The sequence below is a fragment of the Hyperolius riggenbachi genome, chromosome 4, assembly GCF_040937935.1.
Source record: "Hyperolius riggenbachi isolate aHypRig1 chromosome 4, aHypRig1.pri, whole genome shotgun sequence".
Taxonomy (NCBI): domain Eukaryota; kingdom Metazoa; phylum Chordata; class Amphibia; order Anura; family Hyperoliidae; genus Hyperolius; species Hyperolius riggenbachi.
Genome location: NC_090649.1, coordinates 32,400,777 through 32,425,692, shown reverse-complemented (window position 1 = coordinate 32,425,692; position 24,916 = coordinate 32,400,777). Strand labels below are relative to the sequence as shown.

The 24,916-nt window shown below is 48.3% G+C and overlaps 1 protein-coding gene across 1 annotated transcript in view; it reads right to left on the bottom strand.

Annotated features, from left to right (window-relative positions):
• The window catches only part of GAREM2 (GRB2 associated regulator of MAPK1 subtype 2), a 143,571-nt gene extending 120,060 nt beyond the window's left edge, over positions 1-23,511 (bottom strand). The window contains exon 1 of the mRNA XM_068278973.1: positions 23,223-23,511. Coding sequence (XP_068135074.1) covers positions 23,223-23,334 — 112 coding nt within the window. The 5' untranslated portion in view covers positions 23,335-23,511. The remainder of the gene's footprint in view (positions 1-23,222) is intronic.
• Between the last annotated feature and the right edge of the window lie 1,405 nt (positions 23,512-24,916).

The following is a 24,916-nucleotide window of genomic DNA, read 5'->3' as shown; positions in this document are numbered from 1 at the left end:
ACAACCTGCGGCGCGCGAAGCGCGCCGCGGCGAAAAAATGGGCGTGGTCATGACCGGATGAGGGCGGGGCTAACTGTAATTTAAAGTGAACCCAGGGTGAGAGTGATATGGTGGCTGCCATATTTATTTCCTTTTAAACAATACTAGTTGCCTGGCAGCCCTGCTGATCTATTTGGCTGTAGTAGTGAACTGAATTACACCAGAAACAAGCCATGCAGCTAATCTTGTCAGTTCTGACAATATTGTCAGAAACCCCTGACCTGCTGCATGCTTGTTCAGGGTCTATGGTTGAAAGAATAAGAGGCAGAGGACCAGCACGGCAGCCAGGCAACTGGTATTGCTTAAAGGGAGATAAATATGGCAGCCTCAATATTATTCTCACCTCGGGTTCCCTTTAAAAGTGCAACGCAAAGACAGAGGGCCCAAGTTTTGGTGACCCTTTTCCCAGAAAATTCACATAATTGTGCAGGTTTTCTCAAGAAAATACACGTAATGTGAGCAGATTTTAACAAAAAACACGTCCAATGACCCCAATATGCACAATCGTTATCAGATATGGCCCCAATATGCACAATCGTTATCAGATATGGCCCCAATATGCACAATCGTTATCAGATATGGCCCCAATATGCACAATCGTTATCAGATATGGCCCCAATATGCACAATCGTTATCAGATATGGCCCCAATATGCACAATCGTTATCAGATATGGCCCCAATATGCACAATCGTTATCAGATATGGCCCCAATATGCACAATCGTTATCAGATATGGCCCCAATATGCACAATCGTTATCAGATATGGCCCCAATATGCACAATCGTTATCAGATATAGCCCCAATATGCACAATCGTTATCAGATATAGCCCCAATATGCACAATCGGTAGCAGATATGACCCCAATATGCACAATCGGTAGCAGATATGACCCCAATATGCACAATCGGTAGCAGAAATGACCCCAATATGCACAATCGGTAGCAGAAATGACCCCAATATGCACAATCGGTAGCAGAAATGACCCCAATATGCACAATCGGTAGCAGATATCGCCCCAATATGCACAATCCGTAGCAGATATGACCCCAATATGCACAATCCGTAGCAGATATGACCCCAATATGCACAATCCGTAGCAGATATGACCCCAATATGCACAATCCGCATCACCTGAAAAAGAAAAGAAAAACCCATTTACTCACCTACAGCCAGAAGACCTTCTTTCCCGACCTCCTGTCCCGAGTCCCGACCTCATTGTGGCGCGCAGCGCCCGCGCGCCCACGATCCTCTTCCTTCCCGACGTCACCACGAGACTTCCTGCCTGCATGCAGAGAGCAGGGCTACGGGAAAATGGCCGCCCGAAGTCTGCAGAACAGGGCTCCAGGCGGCCATCTTACCGTAGCCCTGCCTGCTGCTCCGTGCTGCCGGTGTGTGAACTGACTTGGCGTCTTTTAGACGCCTGAAGTCAGTTCACTCCAGGGGGTGCTTTGGGGGTGCTTGGACAATTCTAGGGGGTGCTCGAGCACCCCCAAGCACCCCCCTGGCGCCGCCCCTGATGATAGGCTATGGGTCTTTTATTTAATGTTCCCACTGATATATATGGTGAAATACATGAGGGTGCTTTGTCTCTGGTACACTTTAAGCTACACCCCTGCCACACCCCTAACCATGCCCTGGCACACCCCCAGTCACGCATACCATAAAGTGAACCTCCAGACTAAAAATCTACTCAGCAGCACTGAAAAGGCTTGGTGTTTCTTTAACAGTTTCACAGCATCAGAACAGAAAAAAGCTGCCCGGGCATTTTTCCCCTGATGCTGTGTAAAGCATGATGGGATGTCTGAAGTTCTCGTTCTGCTGTTTTGGTGCAATTTTTTTTTTGCATTTTGAATTTGAGATTTGAAGCCTAGCGGGAGCAGCTGGGAGGGGTGATCAGGACACAGGACAGTTGGAACTGTGTCTCCTGCTCCCTGTCACCTCCTTTCAACCAAAAAGATGGCTGCCTCCATGAAATCACAAACATTTGCCTGTTCTTTTAAAAAAGGGTGGGTAAGAGATTATATTACCTATCTATTTTAATTAACATAACGAATGTAACTTAATGACAGTATGTTTGTTTAGGCTGAAGTTCCCCTTTAACCTCTTGAGGACCACAGTGTTAACCCCCCCTAAAGTGCAGGCCATTTTTTGAAAAATAGGCCACTGCAGCTTTAAGGCCTCGCTGCAGGGCCGTACAACTCAGCACACAATTCACCCCCCCCTCTTTTCTCCCCACCTACAGAGCTCTCTGTTGGTGAGGTCTTATCGCTCCCCCCATGTTTGCTTGTTTTTTTATAAATATTTGTTTTATTTTTAATAAAAATTGCGTTTTAAAAAAAAAATTATTTATGCCGTGGCCCCACCCTCCCTCCGCCGCCCAGCCTATCACTATGATCGGCTGTCAAAGGCCTTAGCCTATGACAGCGAATCACCGCCGAGACTCTGGAGGGGACAGCCGTGTCATACAGCTGTCCCCAGTATAGCGCTGCTGCAGATCGCAGCGCTGTGCATGCTAATTAGACGGCGGTTTCGCCTTCCAACAGTCTCCGAGCGGCGATCGACGCTGGGAGACTGAAGGCGGAGCTGTACTCCGCCCACCAAGTGGAGATGTGCGCGCAGCGTGCACGCGATCTCCTGCAAAACGAAGCCACAGGACTTTACGGTTAAAGATCTCATAAGGAAAATATGTTGCTTTATAATGCAAACCACACTGGCCCTTTCTATCCTGGTTCATTTCCCTTCATATTAACAATAAAATTAGCAATACCAATAGAAAACAAGAAATATATCAATTTAATAGATGGGAATAAAGTTTAGAGTTAATTAAACACACTTTTCAGTAGATAAAATACATATATTTACACAGATCTGTACATCAGTCCTGAAAAAGGGACACATGAGGAAGAAAGAGGGACAGAGGGACAGGGCTCCAAAAGAGGGACAGTTGGGAGCTATGTAATTTGTGCATGGTGCAGTTAGCAGTGTATGTATGGCAGTATGGGGAGTCAGTGCGTGTTATGTGTGCGTGGTGCAGTTAGCAGTGTATGTATGACAGTATGGGGAGTCAGTGTGTACATGGTGCAGTTAGCAGTGTATGTATGGCAGTATTGGGAGTCAGTGTGTTATGTGTGCATGGTGCAGTTAGCAGTGTATGTATGACAGTATGGGGAGTCAGTGTGTGCATGGTGCAGTTAGCAGTGTATGTATGGCAGTATGGGGAGTCAGTGTGTTATGTGTGCGTGGTGCAGTTAGCAGTGTATGTATGGCAGTATGGGGAGTCAGTGCGTGTTATGTGTGCGTGGTGCAGTTAGCAGTGTATGTATGGCAGTATGGGGAGTCAGTGCGTGTTATGTGTGCATGGTGCAGTTAGCAGTGTATGTATGGCAGTATGGGGAGTCAGTGTGTGTTATGTGTGCATGGTGCAGTTAGCAGTGTATGTATGGCAGTATGGGGAGTCAGTGCGTTATGTGTGCGTGGTGCAGTTAGCAGTGTATGGCAGTATGGGGAGTCAGTGTGATATGTGTGCATGGTGAAGTTAGCAGTGTATGTATGGCAGTATGGGGAGTCAGTGTGTTATGTGTGCATGGTGCAGTTAGCAGTGTATGTATGGCAGTATGGGGAGTCAGTGTGATATGTGTGCATGGTGCAGTTAGCAGTGTATGTATGGCAGTATGGGGAGTCAGTGTGTTATGTGTGCATGGTGCAGTTAGCAGTGTATGTATGACAGTATGGGGAGTCAGTGTGTGCATGGTGCAGTTAGCAGTGTATGTATGGCAGTATGGGGAGTCAGTGTGTTATGTGTGCGTGGTGCAGTTAGCAGTGTATGTATGGCAGTATGGGGAGTCAGTGCGTGTTATGTGTGCGTGGTGCAGTTAGCAGTGTATGTATGGCAGTATGGGGAGTCAGTGCGTGTTATGTGTGCATGGTGCAGTTAGCAGTGTATGTATGGCAGTATGGGGAGTCAGTGTGTGTTATGTGTGCATGGTGCAGTTAGCAGTGTATGTATGGCAGTATGGGGAGTCAGTGCGTTATGTGTGCGTGGTGCAGTTAGCAGTGTATGGCAGTATGGGGAGTCAGTGTGATATGTGTGCATGGTGAAGTTAGCAGTGTATGTATGGCAGTATGGGGAGTCAGTGTGTTATGTGTGCATGGTGCAGTTAGCAGTGTATGTATGGCAGTATGGGGAGTCAGTGTGATATGTGTGCATGGTGCAGTTAGCAGTGTATGTATGGCAGTATGGGGAGTCAGTGTGTTATGTGTGCATGGTGCAGTTAGCAGTGTATGTATGGCAGTATGGGGAGTCAGTGTGTTATGTGTGCATGGTGCAGTTAGCAGTGTATGTATGGCAGTATGGGGAGTCAGTGTGATATGTGTGCATGGTGCAGTTAGCAGTGTATGTATGGCAGTATGGGGAGTCAGTGTGTTATGTGTGCATGGTGCAGTTAGCAGTGTATGTATGGCAGTATGGGGAGTCAGTGTGTGTTATGTGTGCATGGTGCAGTTAGCAGTGTATGTATGGCAGTATGGGGAGTCAGTGCGTTATGTGTGCATGGTGCAGTTAGCAGTGTATGTATGGCAGTATGGGGAGTCAGTGTGTTATGTGTGCGTGGTGCAGTTAGCAGTGTATGTATGGCAGTATGGGGAGTCAGTGTGTGTTATGTGTGCATGGTGCAGTTAGCAGTGTATGTATGGCAGTATGGGGAGTCAGTGTGTGTTATGTGTGCATGGTGCAGTTAGCAGTGTATGTATGGCAGTATGGGGAGTCAGTGCTTGTTATGTGTGCGTGGTGCAGTTAGCAGTGTATGTATGGCAGTATGGGGAGTCAGTGTGTTATGTGTGCATGGTGAAGTTAGCAGTGTATGTATGGCAGTATGGGGAGTCAGTGTGTTATGTGTGCGAGGTGCAGTTAGCAGTGTATGTATGGCAGTATGGAGAGTCAGTGTGTTATGTGTGCATGGTGCAGTTAGCAGTGTATGTATGGCAGTATGGGGAGTCAGTGTGCTATGTGTGCATGGTGCAGTTAGCAGTGTATGTATGGCAGTATGGGGAGTCAGTGTGTTATGTGTGCGTGGTGCAGTTAGCAGTGTATGTATGGCAGTATGGAGAGTCAGTGTGTTATGTGTGCATGGTGCAGTTAGCAGTGTATGTATGGCAGTATGGGGAGTCAGTGTGTGCTATGTGTGCATGATGCAGTTAGCAGTGTATGTATGGCAGTATGGGGAGTCAGTGTGTGTTATGTGTGCATGGTGCAGTTAGCAGTGTATTTATGGCAGTATGGGGAGTCAGTGTGTGTTATGTGTGCATGGTGCAGTTAGCAGTGTATGTATGGCAGTATGGGGAGTCAGTGTATGTTATGTGTGCATGATGCAGTTAGCAGTGTATGTATGGCAGTATGGAGAGTCAGTGTGCTATGTGTGCATGGTGCAGTTAGCAGTGTATGTATGGCAGTATGGGGAGTCAGTGCATTATGTGTGCATGGTGCAGTTAGCAGTGTATGTATGGCAGTATGGGGAGTCAGTGTGTGTTATGTGTGCATGGTGCAGTTAGCAGTGTTTGTATGGCAGTATGGGGAGTCAGTGTGTTATGTGTGCGTGGTGCAGTTAGCAGTGTATGTATGGCAGTATGGAGAGTCGGTGTGTTATGTGTGCATGGTGCAGTTAGCAGTGTATGTATGGCAGTATGGGGAGTCAGTGTGCTATGTGTGCATGGTGCAGTTAGCAGTGTATGTATGGCAGTATGGGGAGTCAGTGCGTGTTATGTGTGCATGGTGCAGTTAGCAGTGTATGTATGGCAGTATAGGGAGTTAGTGTGCTATGTGTGCATGGTGCAGTTAGCAGTGTGTGTATGGCAGTATGGGGAGTCAGTGTGTTATGTGTGCATGGTGCAGTTAGCAGTGTATGTATGGCAGTATGGGGAGTCAGTGCATTATGTGTGCATGGTGCAGTTAGCAGTGTATGTATGGCAGTATGGGGAGTCAGTGCGTGTTATGTGTGCGTGGTGCAGTTAGCAGTGTATGTATGGCAGTATGGGGAGTCAGTGCGTGTTATGTGTGCATGGTGCAGTTAGCAGTGTATGTATGGCAGTATGGGGAGTCAGTGTGCTATGTGTGCATGGTGCAGTTAGCAGTGTATGTATGGCAGTATGGGGAGTCAGTGTGCTATGTGTGCATGGTGCAGTTAGCAGTGTATGTATGGCAGTATGGGGAGTCAGTGTGTGTTATGTGTGCGTGGTGCAGTTAGCAGTGTATGTATGGCAGTATGGGGAGTCAGTGTGTTATGTGTGCGTGGTGCAGTTAGCAGTGTATGTATGGCAGTATGGAGAGTCAGTGTGTTATGTGTGCATGGTGCAGTTAGCAGTGTATGTATGGCAGTATGGGGAGTCAGTGTGTGCTATGTGTGCATGATGCAGTTAGCAGTGTATGTACGGCAGTATGGGGAGTCAGTGCATTATGTGTGCATGGTGCAGTTAGCAGTGTATGTATGGCAGTATGGGGAGTCAGTGCATTATGTGTGCATGGTGCAGTTAGCAGTGTATGTATGGCAGTTTGGGGAGTCAGTGTGTGTTATGTGTGCATGGTGCAGTTAGCAGTGTATGTATTGCAGTATGGGGAGTCAGTGTGTGTTATGTGTGCGTGGTGCAGTTAGCAGTGTATGTATGGCAGTATGGAGAGTCAGTGTGTTATGTGTGCATGGTGCAGTTAGCAGTGTATGTATGGCAGTATGGGGAGTCAGTGTGTGCTATGTGTGCATGATGCAGTTAGCAGTGTATGTATGGCAGTATGGGGAGTCAGTGCATTATGTGTGCATGGTGCAGTTAGCAGTGTATGTATGGCAGTATGGGGAGTCAGTGTGTGTTATGTGTGCGTGGTGCAGTTAGCAGTGTATGTATGGAAGTATGGGGAGTCACTGTGTGTTATGTGTGCATGATGCAGTTAGCAGTGTATGTATGGCAGTATGGGGAGTCAGTGTGATATGTGTGCATGGTGAAGTTAGCAGTGTATGTATGGCAGTATGGGGAGTCAGTGTGTTATGTGTGCATGGTGCAGTTAGCAGTGTATGTATGGCAGTATGGGGAGTCAGTGTGATATGTGTGCATGGTGCAGTTAGCAGTGTATGTATGGCAGTATGGGGAGTCAGTGTGTTATGTGTGCATGGTGCAGTTAGCAGTGTATGTATGGCAGTATGGGGAGTCAGTGTGTTATGTGTGCATGGTGCAGTTAGCAGTGTATGTATGGCAGTATGGGGAGTCAGTGTGTTATGTGTGCGTGGTACAGTTAGCAGTGTATGTATGGCAGTATGGGGAGTCAGTGTGTGTTATGTGTGCATGGTGCAGTTAGCAGTGTATGTATGGCAGTATGGGGAGTCAGTGTGTTATGTGTGCATGGTGCAGTTAGCAGTGTATGTATGGCAGTATGGGGAGTCAGTGTGTTATGTGTGCATGGTGCAGTTAGCAGTGTATGTATGGCAGTATGGGGAGTCAGTGTGTGTTATGTGTGCATGGTGCAGTTAGCAGTGTATGTATGGCAGTATGGGGAGTCAGTGCGTTATGTGTGCATGGTGCAGTTAGCAGTGTATGTATGGCAGTATGGGGAGTCAGTGTGTTATGTGTGCGTGGTGCAGTTAGCAGTGTATGTATGGCAGTATGGGGAGTCAGTGTGTGTTATGTGTGCATGGTGCAGTTAGCAGTGTATGTATGGCAGTATGGGGAGTCAGTGTGTGTTATGTGTGCATGGTGCAGTTAGCAGTGTATGTATGGCAGTATGGGGAGTCAGTGCTTGTTATGTGTGCGTGGTGCAGTTAGCAGTGTATGTATGGCAGTATGGGGAGTCAGTGTGTTATGTGTGCATGGTGAAGTTAGCAGTGTATGTATGGCAGTATGGGGAGTCAGTGTGTTATGTGTGCGAGGTGCAGTTAGCAGTGTATGTATGGCAGTATGGGGAGTCAGTGTGTTATGTGTGCGAGGTGCAGTTAGCAGTGTATGTATGGCAGTATGGAGAGTCAGTGTGTTATGTGTGCATGGTGCAGTTAGCAGTGTATGTATGGCAGTATGGGGAGTCAGTGTGCTATGTGTGCATGGTGCAGTTAGCAGTGTATGTATGGCAGTATGGGGAGTCAGTGTGTTATGTGTGCGTGGTGCAGTTAGCAGTGTATGTATGGCAGTATGGAGAGTCAGTGTGTTATGTGTGCATGGTGCAGTTAGCAGTGTATGTATGGCAGTATGGGGAGTCAGTGTGTGCTATGTGTGCATGATGCAGTTAGCAGTGTATGTATGGCAGTATGGGGAGTCAGTGTGTGTTATGTGTGCATGGTGCAGTTAGCAGTGTATTTATGGCAGTATGGGGAGTCAGTGTGTGTTATGTGTGCATGGTGCAGTTAGCAGTGTATGTATGGCAGTATGGGGAGTCAGTGTGTGTTATGTGTGCATGATGCAGTTAGCAGTGTATGTATGGCAGTATGGAGAGTCAGTGTGCTATGTGTGCATGGTGCAGTTAGCAGTGTATGTATGGCAGTATGGGGAGTCAGTGCATTATGTGTGCATGGTGCAGTTAGCAGTGTATGTATGGCAGTATGGGGAGTCAGTGTGTGTTATGTGTGCATGGTGCAGTTAGCAGTGTATGTATGGCAGTATGGGGAGTCAGTGTGCTATGTGTGCATGGTGCAGTTAGCAGTGTATGTATGGCAGTATGGGGAGTCAGTGCGTGTTATGTGTGCATGGTGTAGTTAGCAGTGTATGTATGGCAGTATAGGGAGTTAGTGTGCTATGTGTGCATGGTGCAGTTAGCAATGTATGTATGGCAGTATGGGGAGTCAGTGTGTTATGTGTGCGTGGTGCAGTTAGCAGTGTGTGTATGGCAGTATGGGGAGTCAGTGTGTTATGTGTGCATGGTGCAGTTAGCAGTGTATGTATGGCAGTATGGGGAGTCAGTGCATTATGTGTGCATGGTGCAGTTAGCAGTGTATGTATGGCAGTATGGGGAGTCAGTGTGTGCTATGTGTGCATGATGCAGTTAGCAGTGTATGTACGGCAGTATGGGGAGTCAGTGCATTATGTGTGCATGGTGCAGTTAGCAGTGTATGTATGGCAGTATGGGGAGTCAGTGCATTATGTGTGCATGGTGCAGTTAGCAGTGTATGTATGGCAGTTTGGGGAGTCAGTGTGTGTTATGTGTGCATGGTGCAGTTAGCAGTGTATGTATTGCAGTATGGGGAGTCAGTGTGTGTTATGTGTGCGTGGTGCAGTTAGCAGTGTATGTATGGCAGTATGGAGAGTCAGTGTGTTATGTGTGCATGGTGCAGTTAGCAGTGTATGTATGGCAGTATGGGGAGTCAGTGTGTGCTATGTGTGCATGATGCAGTTAGCAGTGTATGTATGGCAGTATGGGGAGTCAGTGCATTATGTGTGCATGGTGCAGTTAGCAGTGTATGTATGGCAGTATGGGGAGTCAGTGCATTATGTGTGCATGGTGCAGTTAGCAGTGTATGTATGGCAGTATGGGGAGTCAGTGTGTGTTATGTGTGCGTGGTGCAGTTAGCAGTGTATGTATGGCAGTATGGGGAGTCAGTGTGTGTTGTGTGCGTGGTGCAGTTAGCAGTGTATGTATGGCAGTATGGAGAGTCAGTGTGTTATGTGTGCGTGGTGCAGTTAGCAGTGTGTGTATGGCAGTATGGGGAGTCAGTGTGTTATGTGTGCGTGGTGCAGTTAGCAGTGTATGTATGGCAGTATGGGGAGTCAGTGTGTGTTATGTGTGCGTGGTGCAGTTAGCAGTGTATGTATGGCAGTATGGGGAGTCAGTGTGTTATGTGTGCGTGGTGCAGTTAGCAGTGTATGTATGGCAGTATGGGGAGTCAGTGTGTTATGTGTGCATGGTGCAGTTAGCAGTGTATGTATGGCAGTATGGGCAGTGTGCTATGTGTGCATGGTGCAGTTTGCCTCCAGTCTCTGGTGATGGGATATTTGTCACTCTCTTGTTGTTGTGTCTTCCCCCCTCCCTCCTCACTGGCTCTATAAAGGGGCCGCTCTCTGCCCAGCTCTTCTATTCAGTGCCAGTCATTCCTTTATAGCCTCAGAACGTGAGCTGGATGCAGCCGCCGGGTGCCAGGCTGGGGGGCCGGGGCGCCTGCAGGGAATGTGCTACCACAACAACAACACAGGACTCTCTCTAGGAGGGATACCTTCACCAAGGCTTACAGAATACCCAGCAAGCTCATGGTGCACCGTAAACTCCTTGTTCAGGGTCTATGGCTAAAAGTATTAGAGACACAGGATCAGGAGGACAGCCAGGCAACTGGCATTAGTTAAAAGGAAATAAATATGGCAGCCTCGGAATCCCTCTCACCTTGGGTTACCTTTAAGGACACATTGTTATAGGGCCCATAAGTGACAAGCAGCCCAGAGCAGAGCTATCACAGGAAGTCAGCAGCAGAGCTATCACAGGAAGCGAGTAGAGCGATCGCAGGAGGTGTGTAGAGCGATCACAGGGAGTAGAACAATCACAGGAAGCGAGCAGAGCAATCACAGGAAGCGAGCAGAGCTATCACAGGAAGCGAGCAGAGCGATCACAGAGAGCGAGCAGAGCTATCACAGGAAGCAAGCAGAGCGATCACAGGACGCGAGCAGAGCCAACACAGAAAGCGAGCAGAGCGATCACAGGACGCGAGCAGAGGCAACACAGGAAGCGAGCAGAGCGATCACAGGACGTGAGCAGAGCCAACACAGGAAGCGAGCAGAGCGATCACAGGAAGTTAGCAGAACAATCACAGGAAGCAAGCAGAGCAATCACAGGAAGCGAGTAGAGCAATCACAGGAAGTGAGCAGAACGATCACAGGAAGTGAGCAGAACGATCCCAGGAAGTGAGCAGAGCGATCCCAGGAAGTGAGCAGAGCGATCCCAGGAAGTGAGCAGAGCGATCACAGGAAGCCAGCAGAGCGATCACAGGAAGCCAGCAGAGCGATCACAGGAAGCCAGCAGAGCGATCACAGGAAGTTAGCAGAGCGATCACAGGAAGCGAGCAGAGCTACCACAGGACGTTAGCAGAGCGATCACAGAGAGCGAGCAGAGCTATCACAGGAAGTGAGCAGAGCCAACACAGGAAGCGAGCAGAGCGATCACAGGAAGTTAGCAGAACGATCACAGGAAGCGAGCAGAGCAATCACAGGAAGCGAGCAGAGCGATCACAGGAAGCGACCAGAGCGATCACAGAGAGCGAGCAGAGCCAACACAGGAAGCGAGCAGAATGATCACAGGAAGCGAGCAGAGCGATCACAGAGAGCGAGCAGAGCCAACACAGGAAGTGAGCAGAACGATCACAGGAAGTGAGCAGAGCGATCACAGAGAGCGAGCAATCACAGGAAGCGAGCAGAGAGGTCACAGGAAGTTAGCAGAACGATCACAGGAAGCGAGCAGAGCGATCACAGGAAGTGAGCAGAGCGATCACAGGAAGCGAGCAGAGCGGTCACAGAGAGCAAGCAGAGCGATCACAGGAAGCGAGCAGAACGATCACAGGAAGCGAGCAGAGCGATCACAGGAAGTTAGCAGAACGATCACAGGAAGCGACCAGAGCGATCACAGAGAGCGACCAGAGCCAACACAGGAAGCGAGCAGAATGATCACAGGAAGCGAGCAGAGCGATCACAGAGAGCGAGCAGAGCCAACACAGGAAGCGAGCAGAACGATCACAGGAAGCGAGCAGAGCGATCACAGAGAGCGAGCAGAGCCAACACAGGAAGCCAGCAGAGCGATCACAGGAAGCCAGCAGAGCGATCACAGGAAGCCAGCAGAGCGATCACAGGAAGCCAGCAGAGCGATCACAGGAAGCCAGCAGCGCGATCACAGGAAGCGAGCAGAGCTACCACAGGAAGTTAGCAGAGCGATCACAGAGAGCGAGCAGAGCTATCACAGGAAGCGAGCAGAGCCAACACAGGAAGCGAGCAGAACGATCACAGGAAGTTAGCAGAACGATCACAGGAAGCGAGCAGAGCAATCACAGGAAGCGAGCAGAGCGATCACAGGAAGTGAGCAGAGCGATCATAGAGACCGATCAGAGCGATCACAGAGAGCGAGCAGAGCAATCACAGGAAGCGAGCAGAGCGGTCACAGGAAGTTAGCAGAACGATCACAGGAAGCGAGCAGAGCGATCACAGGAAGTGAGCAGAGCGATCACAGGAAGCGAGCAGAGCGGTCACAGAGAGCAAGCAGAGCGATCACAGGAAGCGAGCAGAACGATCACAGGAAGCGAGCAGAGCAATCACAGAGAGCGAGCAGAGCCAACACAGGAAGCGAGCAGAGCGATCACAGAGAGCGAGCAGAGCAATCACAGGAAGCGATCAGAACGATCACAGGAAGTTAGCAGAGCGATCACAGGAAGCCAGCAGAGCGATCACAGGAAGCCAGCAGAGCGATCACAGGAAGTGAGTAGAGCGATCACAGGAAGTTAGCAGAGCGATCACAGGAAGCGAGCAGAGCTACCACAGGAAGCGAGCAGAGCCAACACAGGAAGCGAGCAGAGCGATCACAGAAAGTTAGCAGAACGATCACAGGAAGCGAGCAGAGCAATCACAGGAAGCGAGCAGAGCGATCACAGGAAGCGAGCAGAGCGATCACAGGAAGCGAGCAGAGCGATCACAGGAAGCGAGCAGAGCGATCACAGGAAGCGACCAGAGCGATCACAGAGAGCAACCAGAGCCAACACAGGAAGCGAGCAGAATGATCACAGGAGGCGAGCAGAGCGATCACAGAGAGCGAGCAGAGCCAACACAGGAAGCGAGCAGAGCGATCACAGAGAGCGAGCAGAGCAATCACAGGAAGCGAGCAGAGCGGTCACCGGAAGTTAGCAGAACGATCACAGGAAGCGAGCAGAGCGATCACAGGAAGTGAGCAGAGCGATCACAGAAAGCGAGCAGAGCGGTCACAGAGAGCAAGCAGAGCCAACACAGGAAGCGAGCAGAGCAATCACATTAGATTAGCCTCTTCATCAATAGTAAGTCAGTCCTTTCTGTGACTCGAGTTACATCAGCATCACCAGCGCTCCTTCAAAGGCTCTTGATGGCAATGGTAATCACTTGTTCTTAATTACATGCTTATCAACACCATTCAAATGCATGACAAGCATCATTCAAATGTATACAGGTAAAGTGGACCTGAACTGGTTCACAGGAGAGTAGGAGAGCACAGAGAAATCCACCTGTGTCCACCCTGTATGTGTTTAACAGACTGTCTAATTCTCCCTTCTCAGCAAGTAATAAGCTAGTGTAATCTGAGCTCCCAGCTGTCTGCCAGGTTAAGAGCTAATATGTAAACACAGGAGGTAAACCCTTTCTGTGCTCCCAGCACAGGAAGTAACTACACTGCAGCATCTCTGACGAGCTCTATAAGCTGTAGCAAGGAAATGTTTTTCTGTAAAGGTTATTATGCTGTTGCTTATCTTTTAGAGCAGAGAGGAAGTTCTGAGTTCAGGTCCGCTTTAAATACCCCACATAACAATGATGTCTGATCTGATGTTTTCTAAAGGAGCTATACCAGAAACTGGGGTCAGGTAGCAGGAAATTGTTTAAATCATAGCCTGAATTGTTAATCTTCCAGTTGTTGTTTGAGCGTGTTCCCCAGGGCCGGATTACCAAGAAGGCAACCAAGGCAATTGCCTCGGGCCCTGTGGGAACGGCCAGGGGTAAGGGGGCTGCAGCAAGCCTCATGGACACCTGCAGTGGGCCCCCTGAGTGGCGAATGGAGCAGAGTTTGCAGAGAGGGACTCACCTGTCCGTACTCCAGAGATGCATCTTCCTCCCCTCAGCATCCTGTGTCCATGGCTCCAGGGGCTCCTCCTATCATGTGACCCAGCAGCATGTACCGGGATACATGAGGAGTGACTCCTCATGTATCCCGGTACATGCTGCTGGGTCACATGCCCCTCATGGGCCCCTCTAGAAAACGCAGATCAGAAACGCAAATCTGAAGCTTTAAAACACCGGGAATTGCGGTCGCAAATACCCTAGAAATGGCGGGTTCAAAGTGCCGCAGCGATTCCTAGTGGGTCCATTCCCTAATTCTGTGGCCGGAGACACACTTTAAAGGGGAACTGTAGGGAAAATAATAATGAATAAAATGTCTTATTTATTACAATATTAATTTATAGATTATTTAGTCAGTGTTTTCTCATTGTAAAATATTTCCTCTCCCTGATTTACATTCTTAAATTTATCACTGGTGGTGAAATCTTTAGTCCTGCCAGATGATCTGTGTGGAATGTTCATTACTGAGACTTCTAAGCACTGAGGGAGATATTGCGTGCTTGGCAGTTTGTTATTTCCCACAATTCTACAAGGTTTACAGACAGGAAACTGTCAGGACCATGGTCATGACGTCATATTGTGGGAGGAGTTTCACCACAATATCATCCATACAGAGCCTCCTGATGATCTATTAGAGAAAAGGTAAAGATTTCTTGTGGGAAGGGGGGTATCAGCTACTGATTGTGGTGAAGTGCAATCCTGGATTACAGTTCCTCTTCACAGAAAACGACTGATCAGAGAAGCTGTGTCGCCCGCGAGCTGAGAGAACCTGCAGGGGCAGCTTTATAAACACACAGCTGCAAAGAACAACATTCTACACGAAAATAAAAATGAACGCCAGTTTTGACCTTGATAATCGGGCATTGCTGCCCCCAGACCAGGCCTGCCGCCCCTGAAACCTATATGAAGACACAAGGCCTTCACTACAGCTCCGCGGCGGCTAATCACAGACATGATTGGATTGAGCTGAACGCTCCCGCGGGCTTTAACCCCTAACACACCCGGGAAGATCTCTGCACTGCCGGGACTGTGTGACGAAGGATTCAGCTGGTTTCATTTGGGGGGGGGGGGGGGGGTTCATTTGTGACAAAGCACCCTGCACAATGCAGCCATCTGTACCTATAAACTTCACACAGAGCACTTTCTGTGGATTTTGATTCCCCCCCCCCCTTCTGAGCTGCATACAATTTGTATGCAGCTGTATATTTGCATCGCATTGACCATCTATAATGCTGGTACTATGCAAAGTAACCAAATAACTTCGAACATGAGAATCATGGTGGAATGGGGGCAAATAGCAACTTTGTGCCCACTCTTGATGGTCACCTGGCTTTTGTTTTTTTTTTTTTGTAAGTTTTGTTGGGAGCTAGTGTCAATCAGGCCCCTAGTCTCTCTTCAGGCCCTAGGCACCTTCCTAGGAGTACCTGCTGAATGATCTGACTCTAGGATAAAATGGGGCCCTAGGCAAGGCAGGCTTATCCTGATGGTCCGTTTGGCAATCTGAGGTGGGAGAAAGGTTCAGAGAAAGTTGCATTTGGACCCACTTACACCAGCTAGGCCCTAGGCACCTGCCTGGGTTACCTTGTGGATAAACTTATTTTAAGAACAAGGGTCCCCAAAAGCCTTCCTTGTAAAGTGAAGTTCAGAGTTCATTAAAAATTGCCAGCAGAGGCACACACTGCTTTACACATTCCTCCTTCTTGCACAAGTATTTTAGCTGCCCTGAGCAGTAGCCCTTGTTACCCATTTGCCACAGCTGCGCTTATTCATGAAGCCCTAACATTGTCATGTGACAGACTCTGTGAGGAACACTGTGGGATGGTCATACTTTGTCTGTACAGAACCCCTCCCCCCCATACACACACACACACACACAAAGTAACAAGGTAGGTGAAGTAGCGTTTGTAATAATTTCTGCAATGAATGGGATCATGTCCGGATTTGAGGCAAGGCCATAAAGGCCATGGCCTAGGGCGCCAGGAAGCAAGGGGCGGGCTGACACACAAGGCAGTTATCCTACCAAACATGCAAACCACAGGAGTCACAAGCACAGTCCGTGGCAGCCCTGCCCCCAATGGAGCATTGGTCCATCCTCATCCTGTGCTGTGCTTCCCCCCCAAACACAGTACAGAAGGGAGGGGGGAGAGTACAGGACCAGGGAAATACACAGGATAGGGGGAGCACAAGACGAGAGCACAGGACCAGGGAACAAACAGGACAGGGGGACAGGCTGTAGGAGGCGGAGTTAGTGACAGTAAGCTTCCAGCGGTAAAAAGTCCAAATCCAGCACTGAATGGAATGGCGTTTCCTGCATCTTCCCATCAATATCTGTCCTCTACAATTCAGTTTACTCCTCACCAACAACAGCCAATCAGGAGTTAGCTCCTGCCGCCACATCAGGTGACTCAGAACAAGAAGGCCTGCTGATTGGCTGTTCTCAGTGTAGCCCAGATGATAGGTATACGAGAGGCTGTCCTGAGGCCAGGCTGCCTATAGAATATGTAGATAACTAGATATGCAGAGAGCTACGCGTTCTTTAGGATCATTTGCTGAATGAAGGCTGAGTAAATGAATACATCATGTGATTCAGAGATATTATATCCTCCATTGACAACCTCCCCCCCCCCCCCCCCCTTCCTCAGCGTGCTGGAAAATATCCATCCTTCCAATCACGCCTGCGGATGTCTGCCGACGCCATCAATAAATCACTCAGCCAAAGTAAAGTAAAGCGAGCAGCACACTTATCAACTCTTTCTGCCCATCCAATCACTGGGATCAAATCTGCCAGACATCTGCTGCCCCAACGTATTGCATCTATAAGGGTGCTCAACGGAACAAACGAGGGGAAGACGAGAAGCAATATGATCAGACTAAAAGAATTGTTTCTAACTTCAGATCGACGGAACGATTGATAAAACGATTGTGGTCGATCGCCAACATCCCAGGTGGCCATACATGCAGCGATTGTGCAGGCAGATCAACTATCCGATTCAATAAATGTATTGAATTTCATACTAAGGGGGTGGCCAGGCAGGCCTTGCTATGCCGATTTCTGATAATTTTCATGCTGAAATCTCTTGGAAATCGCTCTACTGGTGTATGGGCAGGCATCAGATCTCTCTCTGCAATCAGATTCAATCAGAGAGAGATCTGCTTCATATTTGATCTGCCCATGTATGGACACCTCAACAAAGCCAATCGATCATATGGTTGATTGTTCAGGAGATTGAATCATTAAGGGGCACCTTTAGGCAATAGATTTTGGGTAGTTTTTTTGTTTTTTTTTGGGGGGGGGGGGGGGGGAGGGGGTACTTAATGAGGAACTGTAGAGAAAATAACATAATGAATACAATTGCTTTTTTTTTTTTTTTTACAATATTCACTTATAGATGATTTAGTCAGTGTTTGCCCATTGTAAGATCTTTCCTCTCCCTGATTTACAGTCTGGCATTTATGGTGGTGACATCTTTCGTTCTGTCAGGTGATCTGTATGGAATGTTTGTTACTGAGAGTTCTATGCACAAAGAGAGATGCTACTTGCTTGGCAGTTGTAAAAAGCTGTTATTTCTCACAATGCAATGAGGTTCACAGAGAGGAAACATTGTGGGAGGGGTTTCCCCACAATATCAGCCATACAGCGCCCCCTGATGATCTGTCTGAGAAAAAGGAATAGATTTCTCATGGGAGAGGGGGTATCAGCTACTGATTGGGATGAAGCTCAGTCCTGGGTTACAGTTCCTCTTTAAAATAACCAATGTTTAAAAATGTCTATTTTGTAGTTTAAAGGGGAACTGAAGTAAGAGGTATACGGAGGCTGCCATATTTATTTCCTTTTAATCAATACCAGTTGCCTGGCAGCCCTGCTGGTCTATTTCTCTGCAGTAGTATCTGAATAACACCAGAAACATGCATGCAGCTAGTCTTGTCAGATCTGACTTTAAAGAGGAACTGTAACAACAAAACGGCCCCTGGGGGGTACTCACCTCGGGTGGGGGAAGCCTCAGGATCCTAATGAGGCTTCCCACGCCGTCCTGCGTCCCTCGGGGGTCTCGCTGTAGCCCTCCGTGCAGTCCGGGCAGCGGTGACGTCATTATTTACCTTCCTGGCTCCTGCGCAGGCGCTCTGATGCCTCTCGGCGCCGAAGTAGGCGGAAATACCCGATCGCCGTCGGGTCTGCTCTACTGCGCAGGCGCAAGTTTCCGGCGCCTGCGCAGTAGAGCGGACCCGACGGAGATCGGGTATTTCCGTCTATTTCCGTGCCGAAAGTCGCCACAGCGCCCCCGCTGGAGCCAGCAAAGGTAAATATTGAACTGACAGTCGGCACAGTCGCCGGCTGTTCGGAGGGCTGCGGCGAGACCCCCGTGGGACAGAGGACGGCGTGGGAAGCCTCATTAGGATCCGGAGGCTTCCCCCACCCGAGGTGAGTACCCCCCAGGGGAGGTTTTTGTTGTTACAGAGTCTCTTTAAAGTCAGAAACACCTGATTTGCTGCATGCTTGTTCAGGGGCTATGGCTAATAGTATTAGAGGCAGAGGATCAGCAGAGATGCCAGGCAACTGGTATTGCTTAAAAGGAAATAAATATGGCAGCCTCCGTATACCTCTTACTTCAGTTCCCCTTTAAGCTTTGGTTTGTGTTCTGGAATCAAATTGAAGGAAATGGATGATGATGCACTGGGTAGATTTATTTTTATTTTGTAATTGTAACGTTTAATTGTATGGTGCATGGAGAGTGGTCGCTTTTAAGCAATATTGATCCACAAACATGTATATCAATACAGACTGATTTATTGACAGATATAAATTGATCTGCGGTGTGACCTATATGCAGATCTATTGATCCTTTGCATAAACTTGATAGATGCTTGACGTTTACCTGTTGCTATTGGTCAGTTACAAAGTCTCTGTTCCCTGGCACTTAACAACAGCAGAGCTCTGAAGAAATAACTTGTGACTGTCGGGTCATTGTGAGTTTTCACAGATTTAAAGATTTTCCAGTGTGTTGGAATATTTCTGACTCTCCCCCATTGTTCTACTCTCCATAGGGTAAATCGCTATGCGTCTCTCTGGGCATGTGGACCACCTTGTACACAGGGCCGGTTCTAGACTGAGACAAACTTGTGAGGATGATCGCACAGCACCCGACAATATACTCTGCTTCATTTAATGTTCTCACATGACATGCTGCAGCTCAACACAATAGCACACTGGGTGGCTGTGAGTCTGTGGGCCAGATTTATCCAAGCATTACTGACAGTTTTTTATGATCTAACCAGCAGAGGAACTGTTCTGCATGATAATAAGAAACTTCTAATATCCTACTTAATAGCGTCAGTTTAGCGTGGATTTCTAGGGCTGCACTACAGTTAAGAAAAGTGCAAATCCATCCCTAGACTGTTGCAGATTAAGAAGTGCTTAATAGCACTTCTACAGATAGTGCAGCAGTGCAGGCTAGGCTTGATTTGTGAAGTACTCCGCGGGGGGCGGAGTACTTCACTTCAGGGTACTTCAGGGTTAAGCACAGAACAACCTCACAGGACACCTGTCAGCAGGGGGTGCTGACAGGTGTCCTGTGAGGCTGTTCTGTGCTTAACCCTTCCAGTGCTGGGCAATGATGCAATACAGCAGATGCATTGGTTACCTCAGCAACAGCAATTTCCCTCACACACTGCACTGTCTGAGAGGCCTTCCTAACTCCTCCTACTCCTAACAGTTTAAGAAGGAACCTGCACAATTTAGTGACTTCTTAGGATGTCTGAGGCAGTTTTGCACGGATTTCTAAAATCCTACCAATATTTTGTCTCAGACACTCTTGATAAATGTCCCTCTGTGAGACTCCTTATCTTCCTACTCTGACTGCATGCTGTTAGTGTAAACACAGTAGAAATATGCTTCCCCTGTAATCTCTGCGCCTGATTCAAATGTTTCACCCTGCTTCATGAGAGAACCAGCCCTGCTTTTACCGGCAGAAGAGAAGAGCAGGACTGAAACTCCCAGAGGGATTCAATTCAAGAAACATTGTGCAAACCTCGGCCCATATAATCAGAGTGCATGGCCGGCACTCCAGATATACGATGTGACTTAAAGTAAACTTGGAGTGAAAATAAACTTATGAGATAAAATTGTATGTTTAGTACAGCTAAGAAATAAATCATTAGGAGCAAAGAAAACAGTCTCATGCTGTTTCCAGTACATGAAGAGTTAAAGTGAATGTTTACCGGATTAAAAAAGAAAAAGTCAGATACTCACCTAAGGAGAAGGAAGGCTCGGTCCTAATGAGCCTTCCCTCTCCTCTCCCGGTGCCCTGTCCCACGCAGGATCCCCCGTAGCAGTATTCGACCAGTTCGGTCAAATACTGCCACTTCCGCATGCCGAAGGGAGCTTTCGGAAGCCTTCGGGAGCACTGGGGCTCCCGATGACGCGGCCGCTCCATACTACGCATGCGCCCTCTATGACGCACTCGCGCGTACGTAGTATGGAGCGGCCCGTCTTCGGAAGCCCGAGTGCTCCCGAAGACCTCCGAAGACCCTGCGGCGGCGGATGCGAACGGGGGAGCCAGCGCAGCACTGAGGGCACCGGGAGAGGAGAGGGATGGCTCATTAGGACCGAGCCTTCCCTCTCCTTAGGTGAGTATCTGACTTTTTCTTTTTTAATCCGGTACCCATTGGCTTTAAACAAAAAAAACCTCAGTTATCTATGCAAAAGAGCTTCTCTGAGCTGTTCCACCCACTGGGTGAAATACAGTCCTGTTTTCTGAAGCACTTAAGCAGCCAAGAAACGGTGAGAGACAGCTTGGGATAAGGTTTTACTACAGGAAGGTTCAAAGGGTCATTATTTCTGCTTTGTTTTTTGTTTTATTGCTTAAAAGACAGAGTGTGCATTTAAAACTGCAACTGTGACAGTCTGATACAATGTTATAAAAAAAAAGCTATAGAACTGAAAATAAAAATATGAGATGCTTTTCTTTGCTACAATCATTCTATTTGTTATCCATACTATACATACAATTCAGTATATCATAAGGGTTTGTTTTTTGCTTCAAATTTGCTTTAATCTTTATTGCTGCATACACAACATTCCAATGTTTCGTGACAGCAACAATGTGCTTCTGTCATCCTCTTCCCTATTTCTACCTCCTCTTGTATGAGTCTGCACTGATTATCATCCCTGTGCTTGTCTTTCAGCACTGCAGCACTGAGTACTGGGCATGGCTTACGGAGGGGGAGGAGTCTTGTTAGTGTAAACAGCATGAGTCACACGCCAGCGTTCTAACATAATGATGCAAGTAGATTGCAATACCGATCACAGCCTCATTTTGAAACATTTTAACCACCTGTAAAGATAGGAACAGTAGGGGGTCTATTTATAAAGTCATCGATCAGAGAGTAACGATATTCCGGCAGACGCAATTAGACTTTACAGATTCCAATATTTATAAACATGCCAATCTGCTCTCTTAAGCTTGGTACACACTTTCAATTATGATAGACCAATCACTGACCAATTTTACCTCCTCCATGTAGTATGAGGATCAACAGATATTGAATACTATGAACAGATTATGTAGGTAAACCCTCATACTACTTGGAGCTGGTAAAATCGGTCAGTGATTGGCCAATCATAATTGAAAGTGTGTACCAGGCTTTAAAGTGCCCACTAATGATACAATCTTGATTGTACAATCTTACCAAATCCATGCAGTAGAGGGGTAAACTGAGTGAATATACTTTGAATGGATATTTTAGGTAGTCCCTCATATTACATAGAAATGGAAAAATTATATAATCAGGATTCTATCGTTATTGAGTAACTTTGAGGCACCCATACACAATACAATTGTGGTTAGCAACGGTTGTCCTGCAATCGACCCACAGTCAATATTCCAGGATCAGTGAAGGCCTTTTTTGCTGGATTGTCCCGTGATCAACATGACTGAGATTGTGGGACAATCCCACGAAAAATGCCTTCACTGATGGTGGGAATACCGGCGCTGCGGTCGAATAGTGTATGGGGAGTTTAACACAGCAGAAGTCGGTAACTGGCTTATTTATAAAGTGCCAATCACCACATTATAGACAGTCCGCTTGGAAAGTTCACAGGGTTTGCTAAAGACACCCTATTCACCAGTTTACCATAGATTGCCCCCTTTATGATGTTGCGTTATACGGCAGCCAGTTCCGGATCATTGCTATATCACTGTCAACCGGAGCTCCGCTCAGTGAAAAGGGGACGCAAATAGTCTCTCTGGGGCAGTCAAAGCACCGATCGCCACCGTAATGAATCCGATCACCTTTATATAGAAACAGCGGTTATAACAGCCGCCATCCGATCAGAAAACAGGCGAAAGAAAAAGACAGCGATGCGTTTTCTGTATAGATCTCCTGAGGTCGCTTCAAAGCACACAAATACAAGGCTGCTTTTGGAATCACATTGCTGTAAGGAAACAGGAGGAATTTCATCCAAAAGATGGACTTTTAAAGTGATGCCATAAAAGTGATGTTTTACTGAAGACTTTGTGACTCTGTAGAACTCATTAAGCATTGCTTAAATTTGCCATTTTAATGCTAGATTTATCAGGGAAAGGAGGTGGGATTATCTTACACGAGAACTGGCTGTATGTTAAGTACAAGAGATGCCATAGCTACATTTGTCTTTTTTTTTCTAAGACGCTCTCTTTGGACCTCCAACCCAATCCTGGCTTGAGGTCCGTATATACGCTACAAAAAAGTTGATACAACAAGCGACCAATGCTGTTCAAACAACATTTTTCAGCAAAAAGAAATGACATATAGTTTAAACGACATCGTCCACACACACACCGATATTCCAAACGATGATGTTTGAAAACTGCGCAGGCAAGCGGAAGTGATGTCACATGACATGCTTTGGAACAATGTGGTTTGAACGACTTGTACACACCAGCCGACTGCTCGATATCTGCCCAACAGTCATCTGGATTGATCTGCCAGTTAGATAAGCCAGAATACCCGATATCAGTCTCCCATCGTTGTCATTTAGCTAAGTTTTTAACAACGATTTGTTGATCCAGGGATTTTATCTGATTGCCATCTGGAGTCGGGAAGGAATTTTTTACCTTTTGGGGCTAATTGGACCATGCCTTGTAAGGGTTTTTCGTCCTTCTCTGGATCAACAGGGATATGTGAGGGAGCAGGCTGGTGTTGTACTGTGTTTATTGGTTGAACTCGATGGACGTATGTCTTTTTTTCAACCCAAATAACTATGTAACTATGATTTTTGTCGGAAATGGCAAAATCTGTAGTTTGCCGGATGTTTTAAATGACTTTTATCTGGCGTGTGTACAAGGCTTAGTCGCTGACCTGGAAGAAGCATGCAGCCAGTGGGCTCTGGACCGCGGTGGGAGTACGGGGGTCCTTACCTTTGCCGAGCTTCACCAGGGTGGGCATTCGGAACTTGCTGACGATCACATCCAGGGGTAAGGCCACCGAGCTCCAGTTCAGCTCCGAGATGCCTGCGGACAGTTTCTCCATGGCTGTCCCCAGGCTGCTGCATATCCCCAAAGTGCGGAAAGTCAGGGGTCCCGGCGTGCCATGGCCGGCGCGGGCGTCAGGGGTCCCAGCGTCACGCGGCAGCTCCGGGGCAGGTGGGGGGCAGCAGCTGGTCCTGTTTGTGCCATGCTTCTCCTAGTGAGGCTGCCTCATCAGGGATCTCTCTCCAGGACAAGCGGAGGGAGAGAGGCACCACCTCCACCCCCCCATCTCACTCCACACATCCACTGGGAATGCAGCTTTCAGTGATGCTCTGGCTGGCCCCACCCCCAGGATGAGGGGAGGGAGGATGGGGATGGGGGGAGATGGACCAGCATCAGGCATACAGAGTCACTGCATCCCCTGCAGGGTACAAGCCTCACTTGTGTCACTGCTCTTCCCATTCATGAATCGCTGCCCAGGCTCCGCTAACTCCTTCACTGCCAGGAGACGTGCGCTCCTGCTACACATCCGCTGCAAATCTGGACCACGGCTGCCCAAAGCTGGGCTTTATATGTTCAGTGGCGTAGCTAAGGAGCTGGGGGCCCCAGTGCAAGCTGTACCTTGCCCCCCCCCCCCCAAGCATTCTATACATAACAATGCATATGGCACAATACCAGCCAAGGACAAGCACAGTATGAGAGGTGTAAGCAGAGGAGGGAAACCGTGTGTTAAAGCAAACCTGAAAATAAACATATGAGATAATGAAATGTATGTGTTGTACAGCTAAGAAATAGAACATTAGTAGCAAAGAAAAAGAGTCTCGTATTGTTTTCCAGTACAGGAAGAGTTAAATGATGACTGTAAGGGGGGTAGGGGGAAAATGAGTTGAACTTACCCGGGGTTTCTAATGTTCCCCCGCAGACATCCTGTGCCCGCGCAGCCACTCCCCGATGCTCCGGCCCCGCCTCTGGTTCACTTCTGGAATTTCAGACTTTAAAGTCGGAAAACCACTGCGCCTGCGTGGCCGCGCCCTCCCTCCTGCTGATGTCACCAGAAGTGTATTGTGCAGGCCCAGTACGGTCTGTGCCTGCACGGTACGCTCCTGGTGACGTCAGTGGCAGCGAGGACATGGCCGCGCAGGTGCAGTGGTTTTCCGACTTTAAAGTCGGAAATTCCAGAAGTGAACAGAAGCATCGGTGAGTGGCTGCGCGGGTATAGGAGGTCTGCAGGGGTCCATTAGAAGCCCCGGGTAAGCGTAACTATTTTTCCCCCCACCCCAGTAGTCCTTTAAAGGAGTCATCAGGCAAGTTCAAAGAAAATAAGTGGTACTTACCGGGGGCTTCCTCCAGTCCCAAGCTCCCAGCATGTCCCTCGTCTCAGCTCTCCCCACAGCCGTTCGCCACATCTCTGACCCGGTCCTCGGCGATGACGTCGGTATAAGCGCAGTCCGCTCCGGCCCGCGTGGCGGTGATTGACAGCGCCGCTCGCGCAGACACCGTACAGAGCGACCTCCAGGTCGCTCTGACGTCATCGCCGGGGACCGGGTCGGAGCTGTGGCGAACGGCTGCGGGGAGAGCTGAGACGAGGGCTCTTTCACATTAGCCAAAGCATGCACAAACTGAAATTCGTGCATGCGTTGAGT